The sequence below is a fragment of the Mixophyes fleayi genome, chromosome 1 (assembly GCF_038048845.1).
Source record: "Mixophyes fleayi isolate aMixFle1 chromosome 1, aMixFle1.hap1, whole genome shotgun sequence".
Classification (NCBI taxonomy): domain Eukaryota; kingdom Metazoa; phylum Chordata; class Amphibia; order Anura; family Limnodynastidae; genus Mixophyes; species Mixophyes fleayi.
The window spans coordinates 212,354,390-212,364,309 of NC_134402.1; the positions used below are offsets into that span (position 1 = coordinate 212,354,390).

The 9,920-nt window shown below is 40.3% G+C and overlaps 1 protein-coding gene across 1 annotated transcript in view; it reads left to right on the top strand.

The window, feature by feature from the left end:
- Positions 1 to 8,227, top strand: part of LOC142149471 (receptor-type tyrosine-protein phosphatase S-like) — a 418,525-nt gene extending 410,298 nt beyond the window's left edge. The window contains 2 exon segments of the mRNA XM_075204866.1: positions 4,937 to 5,072; positions 6,268 to 8,227. Of these exon segments, the coding sequence (XP_075060967.1) occupies positions 4,937 to 5,072; positions 6,268 to 6,336 (205 nt within the window). The 3' untranslated portion in view covers positions 6,337 to 8,227.
- Positions 8,228 to 9,920: the final 1,693 nt, after the last annotated feature.

Here is a 9,920-nt window from a genome sequence, read left to right on the forward strand (position 1 = left end):
GGAGGACAATTTGTTACGGACGGACCTGGAGTTCCAGAGGGCACACGAAAAAGGGAGAGAGGGACGAGGGGAGAAGTGGATGAGATTGTCGGGGTTGATGGAGTGAGGGGGGGGGTGGGGGATGGGACCGTGAGAGATAGGTCTGGGGGAGAGGATGGGAATAGGAAAGGAGCGAGGCGGCATGATGAGAGACAGGGGACAGAGAGGAATAAGAGAATGGCCAGAGGAGGCAGGGGAGGGGTGAGGGAGAGACGCAGAGGGAGGGCAGCAAAAGGGAAATCGGAATAAAATACAATAAAATGCAATGAAATAAAATACAGTCTAATGAGTTTAAACTAAAACATGGGTTAAGGCAATCAATAGTAAGTTGAAATGAGAAATATATGGTGAGGGACCAGGTGTAGAGGTACCATGCATTAAAGAAGGAGACCTCAGGAACCAGGCGATTTCAGGCAGATCACGGGTAGAGATCGCCACAGCGACAGTGAGTGGAAGGGAGTTCAGGCGAGACGAGAGATCCGGAGAGAATGTGGGTCCAGGCTGCAGGTGATCCAGGATTGGTGAGGGAGGACCAGGGAGCAGGAAAACTAAGAGTTCAAGTGGACCAGGGCCAAAAGGGCTAGGTGGATCCAGAGTTCAGGTAGGCCAAAGGGACAAAGGCAAGTCCAGAGTTCAGGTGGGCCAATAGGACTAGGTGGGTCCAGAGTTCAGGTGGGCCAAAAGGACTGAGTGCAGAATAAAGGTCCAGAGTAAAGGTGGGCCAATAGGACTAGGTGGGTCCAGAGTTCAGGTGGGCCAAAAGGACTGGTTGCAGAATAAAGGTCCTGAGTAAAGGTGGGCCAGAAGTATTAGGGGGTCCAGAGAACAGGTGAGCCGATAGGACTAGGTCTGGGCCCAAGATAGTGGCAGCGTGTCCGTGTGAGGACCGGGGGGGGGGGGGAGTTTGTGCACAGAGGCAAACAGGGAGACCGAGAGAGGTTTAGTGGTGGGGCAGTGAGCAGAGGAGACCCAGTGGGAGAAGGGCACAGAGGCGAGGGAGGCTGGGAGGGCAAGAGAGGGCTAGTGGTGGATGGTAGGCAGGAAGGTAAACTATCTACCAACTAACCAGCAGAGAGAAGGCAGCATGGTGATTTCAGTTCAGCAGCAGTAGAGCTGGTGGTGACTTCAGTTCAGCAGCGAGGAGAGCGGCATCCATGGGGCAGCAGGAGACGGCGTCAGGAGGAGCAGGACACACGCGGTGAGGGATGGAGGCTGGAGACACGCGGTGAGTGATGGAGGCTGGAGACATCATCTGGAGCAGCGTGGAGACCCGACTGGAGCCACAGGATACAGCAGCCCGACAGAGACAGCAGCGGACAGAGGAGGAGGAGTAGCAGGGCACCAGAGAGGCAGACCAGAGGACGCAATGGAAAGAAGACCAGACGATGCAGAATATGCCAGTGTTTCTTGATGGACATTTCCAATGGTAAGGTATTACTGTTAAACTTTGTGATGAATGACAGGTTCATATTCGAAGATGGTTTGGGAGGTTTGTGGTTAAGGAGGTCCTTTTGTTCTAATAGTTTTACATCTTCTACCAACAGAGCATTGCAAAGTGGATTATGTCCACTATCAATCAAGCCTATGTGAGTACCAATCGGCCTGTGCCTAGTCGTATTGCTGCGCTTTCCACCTGCTCTGCAGAGGGAAGGAGTTATGTCAGCAAGTTACATTAAACAATTAATTTACTATTTATGTACCAACTCCTGGTCTCCTCTTACCACCCAATGGTAGCAGTATCCCCCAGATGGCATCAGAGAAAGGTATTTATCATGAGTTTAAAAGTCCTCTTATATTATAACAAGTATGAAAAAGTTATGGCGTATTGGTAAGATGGGTCTTATGAGTAGAGATACCTTGGTTTGTTAGTATTGGGATGAGAGGTACAGAGGGGTGTGACAGGACAAGCATAAGAGGGAAAATTCTTCGGCTGCTAATGTACTGATAATTTCAGGAAGGGGGGACCTCACAGATTGAAGTATTCAGTCCAGGTATTCCATACTGACAAGAGTTGATTAGGTTGGTCATGAATCATATGGATGGTGATTTGTTTTAGTTTGTAGATCTGACAAACATTATTGATAAGAGCAGGCATTGTGGTGGGTGATCATGCTTCTTTCATTTCAGGGCGATCAGGTATCTAGCTGCTGTCTGTAAGTATATGCTCAGCAATTTTCTATATCTGTTTTTGGACTTCTGGGCGTGTCCAAAAAGAAGAAAAAAGTAGAGATCTGGGGGGAGTTCTATTTGAGTATACTAGATCCTTAACCTCTCACCACATTTCCGCCAACAAAGGTCTGACATGTTCACAGATATATTGATTTTAGTCTGTTGGGGACCAAGTACCATCTAAACAATGGTTTAGAAGAGTCTTCCTTGATCTGAGGGGAAATGAGGATTTGGCGAGACCTCTCTAATGCAAGATCACTCCACAGGTTCGAGAATCTCTCACATCCTCTTTGCACTGAATCTCATGAGGCTCTTTAGTTGGTGTATTGTATTGGATCTGCAGGGAGCAAAACGCGGCGATAAGGCTTCTGAATGGGGATCTGCGGAGACAAAAATATCTTTAGAGGCGAGGGTTGATATTGAAATCGTAGTTTGATCTTGCTATTGTAAAGATGGCAGATATGTAGGTATTGGGAAAAAGAGCAAGGAGAATGGTTAAGGCGATGGCAAAGCTCAGAGAACTCTGGAAAATGCCCCAAGGAAATGTAATGTTGTGTTTGGTCCAGTCCACCAATGCTCTGGGTTGAGACCCGGAAGAAAGGTCTGATTACTTCACCTTACTTCACCTTACTTCACCTGTACCAGGTTGTCTATGAGTTTAAATGAGCTAGCATATTATTTTGCGATAATGAAAATCGTAAGATGGAGAGTAATTGCAAAGATGGGGGCAGGTCTTTGGAGTTCATCCAGAATAGGGCGTAGGGGATTATCATATTCATGAAGTCAGCTTCGACATCCGAATGCATGGATTGCCATGGGTGAGGAAGGTGGTAATCGATATCACGATGCTTGGGATACCAACACAGACTATACCTACAAGAAAAACTGAACATTTAAATAACAACATAATTAAAATTTACCTTACACTTACCTTTATACTGATGACGGACATTACCGAAACCACTGCTATGCGACTGCTGTTAAATGCGAAGGTGCTGAATGCCAGAGCTTCATTCTGACGTCAGCGAAGAGAGCAACATCTACATTTAAAGTGGTATGTTAATGTAAGTGTTAGGGTTAGGCATAGGGTTATGGTGCGCCAAACGTTGATAACTTACGTGACGTCTGAATGAAGTGCCGGCATCCAGCATCTTCTCATTTAGCAGTAGTCCCATAGCAGTGGTTTCAGTAATGTCTGCCGTTGGTGTAAAGATAAGTGTACATTTTCATTATGTTGTTATTTAAGTGTTCGGATTTTTTTTTTTGTAGGTATAGTGGGTGTTGGTATCCCAAGCATCGGGATATCGTACCCAACCTGTGAGGACTGCTTGAGTAAGGTGGGCAGCTAGGTAATATTTATGGAGGCAGGGGAGGCCATGACCCCTGTTTTTACTGCAGCTTCTCTGCCTATCCAGAATATAAAATGTGAAACATTAAACATGGTCTCTGTATTTTTATTTTAGAGTACATCTTCCCAATCTACAAACTTAAATGAATCTGAGCTGATTAAAATTTGTCCTTTTAGATTTCATATCTTTTGTAGCTTCCTTACAAAGTTATTTATTTGATGTAATTCACTGATGTTAAATGTTGCCATGTTGTGGTCCCTAAATGTTCACTTACCTTTTTCATATAAAGTAATAGCTAGCCAGCAATTTATATAACAAGTGTTCAAGCACAGGTTTCAGATATTTCCATGTTTGTTTATAAATAGTGTGTAAATATATATATATATATATATATATATATATATATATATACAAGTTAACCCGTGCATGATACTCATGCATTCTAGTCAAATCAAGCTACTTGAGGTGTTAAAAAGGTTCTTGTCATGCATTTGGGCCATAGCCCAGGCCTCCTCAGGGGAAGAGCGTTACTTCCCGACGTAAGCGCCCTTTTTTAAAGTGGTTTTGTCCACATGTCACCACCTCATCATTCTTCTCCATCACCTCATCCTTAATTTTCATCGCCACATCAATCCAGATGTCTATCCAGACACAGGGATCTCTCTCAGCGGTCCTGAGTATCACACTCCTCTCACTCTGTCACCCCCGGCAACCACCAACCACTCCCAACTGTCACTTCTCCTTCAAGAAATATATATATATTTTTTTAAATCTTTATAAACACTTTTAACAATTAACAAATTAAATTAGCAAATTAAAAACATCTTAGTATACCAAATTTCAGCCCTTTCTGAATTTTTTTTTCCACACACACTAAGAATTTAGTAGGTCAGTGTATAACTCCGCCCAGCAGGTGGAGCTGCAGCTTGGTTTTATTTTTTCCACACACACACAGACAGACTAACACACGCCACTAAGCATTTATATTATAGATATATATATATATATATATATATATATATATATACACGCCCATATGCCCATACTGGGATAGACTGGCTGGCAGCTTTGTGCTCCATATAGTAATGATAGAAGCCCATTATTTCTAGCTAAATGTTTCTGGATAAAGGAGTGAACTTGACTGTCCAGGACAAATCATCATAACTGACAACCTAACTACCAGTGTTGGCAAGCTTTATGGGCCCCTAGTGCCAGGGTGATGCTAGGCCCCATAGCAACCACGTAGGTTAATATGGCTATTGTCACACACCTGATAATATGCACTCTTCCACACTGTACACATTGTTAGCATCACTATTGTTGTGGTCACTTGCACTTTTTGTTTCAAAATACTAAATTTCATTGCGTTCCTTTTGTAGTGCTGGAGTTGGAAGAACAGGGGTTTTCATTACCCTGAGTATAGTCCTAGAAAGAATGCGTTATGAGGGTGTGGTCGATGTTTTTCAAACAGTAAAGATGTTGCGAACTCAAAGACCAGCAATGGTGCAAACAGAGGTAAGATTTGGAGAAGTACAATGTAATACCCAATTTATATACCTGCATTCAATGGTTAAGAAAATTTTGTTGCAGAGATTTATATCAGTCATAAAAGAAACATGTCTACCAAACACATACTACAACCCAACACAAAGACCACCAGTTACAGCAGTCCAGCAAGAGGGAGATTGATTTATATTTTTATTTTTAGAAGGACTATATATACAAGATACATGTTGTCATGATTTTTTCCATACTTTTATGCAATCAGTGCTACATTTAATGGACTATTTGTATGCACATTGATCCTAGATTTCTCCAACTATAGTCTACTTGAGTCCTATATTAAAGTTTATAGTTACTTAAATGTTAACACCAGTTTAGTCTTTTTTTATTAACCATATTTGTGTGTTTTAGCTCTTTTTCAGTTTGGTAGCTTTTTAAGTAGTTCACGGTTTTGTTTTGTTTTTGTTATTTGACTTAACTGGACTATGTGACCCTCTAATTAAGAGACTGGCTGTTTAACTGCTAATTTGCTACATAACAAACTCATTTGCAGACTACTAATACTCAGATCGGCTAACTATCATTCATTTGACAAACTGACAATCTGCTAGTAAATTGAAGATTAGTCAAGTAGTCAGTTTATTAATAGTTAATTACATTTAAGTAACTCACTGACCACTTGTCAAAGTACCATTAAGCTGACTGACTAACTGACAATTGTTTATCATAGCCATCCTACTCTGTGTAGCCATCTCATTTTTCTTAATCAATTGTCTCCACTAGCTTCTTGTCTTTCTACTGTCATTCCTTCTTCTGTACTATACTTAGAATGGTTCATTTTTCTTATACAACTCCCTCACTTTCTATCCCTTCATTTTCTAGGGGTTCTGCTCTCTCTTGTTATAAACATATGTTACATATCTGTTACTCTCTGTCCTTTTGCTGCTCTCTCCTCGCATAGCAAACCTTGCAATAACAATACACATGGTATATTACATTATGCTATTGAACATACATGTCTCCTACATCACCCATTAAATTGTAATCTACAGTTTGTTCCTGTTTAATCTATTCTTCATAAAATTACAGCCTACAGCCTTATTGGTTGATAAACATATTTTAGAGAGCTCTTCAATCTTTTTGTTAAAGGACCATAAAACAGAAATGTAAAATATTTGCCAATTGTTTCTCCTTCTTTCCATTTTAGGATGAATATCAATTTTGTTACCAGGCTAGTTTGGAGTATCTGGGCAGCTTTGATCACTATGCAACATAAGAAGCCATTATAAGTGAACATGGTCAACCACTAACGTCATTGCAGTCTCTGCTGACCCTCTTAAAAAGCTTGAACTCCTAAATTGAAAATCAGACTCTGGCACCAGGGGTTGGAAGTTATTACATTCACATTCAGAACTCTGTGGTGTTAAGAGAATTTTTGAGACTGTGATTTTATTTCAAAATGCTTTGGGTGTCAAGCACTGTTTTTGAATATACATTGATCTCATATCAACAGTGGTCCCAACTAGCGAAACAATGTTTTTTGGGGATTTATTTTTTATTTTTTTTTAATAGAAGGATAGTGGAAGCTAATGTTGCATTTTGAGGCTTATGTTACTTTCAATCTTTTAAAGTAGAACTGTTCAGACAGAATAACTGCAATGTTTGTGAACTGGATAAATTTAGAGTTATTTATGCTTGTGTCTTAACCTAACCAAGAACCATTTTAAAACACTGCGGCAGAAAGGGGAATTAAGCAGGCCGCTGGTGGAAACCATGGCTTGGATTAATTGCAACTGACCCAGTGAGTCACCACTACCTGCCTCTGACTTGCAACATTCCTTTTAAATTGTGGTTATGTTCAAACACATTACTAAGAACTTACCCATATCTTTATTTTTAAATTCTACAGAAGTCTTCACCCTTCTGTATTATGATTATGTTGTATCTCCTAGAAGAGTTCTCATGTTAAAAATAAATATATAATTATTTCTCTTAGGAAAGTTCCCAGGTTGACTGTAAATCTGAGAGGATATAGGAATCTGCTGCAAACTACTGTCTGTTAGTTTGCTGACTGGCCAATTTTGTGTTTTTTCTATGTCCATGATGCAGTGTGTCCAAAATCCAAAGTGCAGCTTGTATAATACTTCAGAGTGTATGGCAGTAGCTTGCTTTTAAGTATTGTATCTGTATCCATTTAAGTGACATTCAAATTAGACCCCTTTTTATATTGTATTTCCTTTTTTTGTAAGCAAATTAATGTCAATGAATTGAAGAGATGTATGCTACAGTTCATATTCTGTTCAAAGACTGTCTATTTTTTCACTGTAGAGATGTTATGCGTGATGGCTACTACATATACAGTTCAGCTGCTATTCATCACACTACTTTTCTACTCCTAAAAATAAATAAACCAATAAATCAGACTGTTCATAATAAAATTAGAGACAATTTAGCACATCACTCATTCATGCTACGGAACTTAGGCTTCTAATAAATGTACCAAAAATATTTATTTACTAAAGAAAAACAAGGAAAATAGAAGAAAATATAACTGATTTAACAAGGCCCTTTGATTCTGTCATCTGTGCCCTTCCTCTTTCTTGAAATTTAAAGTTCATTTGTGGTCCTTCTTTTAGGAGAGAATAGGTGCAGGGGTTGTAAAAAACTATTTTATTGCAATCAGTAATATTCATATAAAACCCCTGAATTGTTTGTCATTGGCGGCCACTTGAGATTGAATTGGTTGGCCAAAAACATGATTATTAAAACACACACAGTTTATTCAAATATTAAAAGTAATGTGTGTAATGCAGGAATGTTATGATTTTGTAAGGATTCCTGTTACCATAAATTAAGAAAGCAGTCCTGCAGTTAAAGCAAAGCCACTGTAACTTGAAAGAGGGCACTCAGTATTCAAAGTAGATGCTGATATTCTCAAAAAAAAAGAAAAGAGGAACAGATATGTTTAGTTGCAAGTCAGTGGTCAATTGTATTCGGTAACATGGAAACCTCTTTTAAAAAATATTAAACTTCAACCCTCTGTTCATCTTAATTGTGAAACGCAATGTCAACTCTTTATAACTGTACTTGGAACAGCATTGAAATGTGATTTACTCACTATAATGTATGTAGAAATATCAACTTTGTATTAAAGAAGAATGACAAAATCGACTATTATTTTTTGTGAAAAATTGTGGGCTTAAATGTATGCATCCCATACTGAAACGTATACAATACATATAAATCTGAACATCGATATTAACTACTGCATGAAATTCCCATAGAACAGATTTAATAGAGGTAGGTTAAACAAGTAATTTTCAGGTGAAACATGTTAAATGATTAAGGGCCTGATTTTGAGTTAGGAGCAAAACAAAGAAAATGAGTAACTTAGCACCTTGGCAAAACCATGTTGCAATAGAGGGAGAAGAAAATATAAAATGTAGGGACAGATTTATAGTTGAGATATGGCATGTCATAGATTAACTTTAATTTCAGTGTAATAATAAAGCTATCAAGTATTTGTGTGCTTCATGAAAAAAAAACAGCCAGTATTTTCCTTGCGTGCATAAAAATAAGTAAATTTGTACCCCTTCCATTGTAACATGGTTTGTCCAGGTGCAAAGTTGCTCCTTTTCTTTGCTTTGCTCAGAATCAGGCCCTAAGTGTATAACAGCAGTTACTCATTTTTAAAGAACCACTAAACCCCAAAATGGACATTTTCAGATATGAAGGTAAAATACATCGGATTGATACAGCAGAGACTACAATGATTTGGCATCACCAGATGCCCATCAGCCTCCCCCAAATTTTATAAAATCTAATTCTCGTTCTCTACCTCCCCTGTTTCTATGACTACATCTCATAAATAGCACACTATCCTCCTCTGTTTTTAGCCCTCTACCATATTACATTGTGCCTTGGGATATATATTTATTTTAATAACAATATGCATCTTACTCACCTACTTACAGCAGACACAGCCTCTGGAACCCGCAAAAAAAGGAAGGAGGGAGAGCAAGCTCCATTTTCTCCTCCTCCTCCCCTGATTTGATAGCTTACACACTGTGACCTCTCTGCATTATAAGGCGCCACAAGATGTCCATAGTGCCGTACAGGGACAAACGAATTACAAAACAATGGGAGACAGCACAGTACAGTAAGCACAGTAAGCTCAATGCACAGCTAGAGAGGGCAGGGAAGGGGGAGGGAGGATCCGCAAACGACGGGGCCCAAGAAGGAGGGCGCGGAAGACAGGGAGACCCCCAGAGGGGGGAGGAGTGGACGGGGTGGAGGACCCTCGAGGAGGAGAGCTAAGTAGCTGGAGAGCAGAGTTAGAATAGGTGGAAACAGGAGGAGAGATGGCCCTGCTCAGAGGAGTTACAATCTAAGGGGAGGGGTGGACAGACAGAGAGACGCAGGGGAGAGTAGGGGGTCGGAGGCAGAAGATAAGTTCAGGGAAAAAGCATCAGACCCCACAACTAAACAACCTGGAATTGAGTGTATACTAGAGATGGGTGGGCTCGGTTTCCTTGAAACCGAACCCGCCCGAACTTCAGGAATCCGAGTATCGCGCCTATTTGGATTTCAAAACGTCATTGTGACATCATCGATCGCATGAATTTTATAATGAATTTTTATAATGAGCCGCCTCCACAGCGATCTAGCGCCATTTGAGAGAGGGACAGAGAAGGGTTAGGTCGCAGGAATAGAGAAGGAATAGAGGAGTATAGAGGAGGCATTTTTCCTAATGTACACTACAAAGTGTTTGGGGTATCATATTACCCCCTTCTAAAAAAAACTATTTCCAGACTGCTGAAATAGTAATATAGCAGCAAAGTATATATCTGAATTTGCACT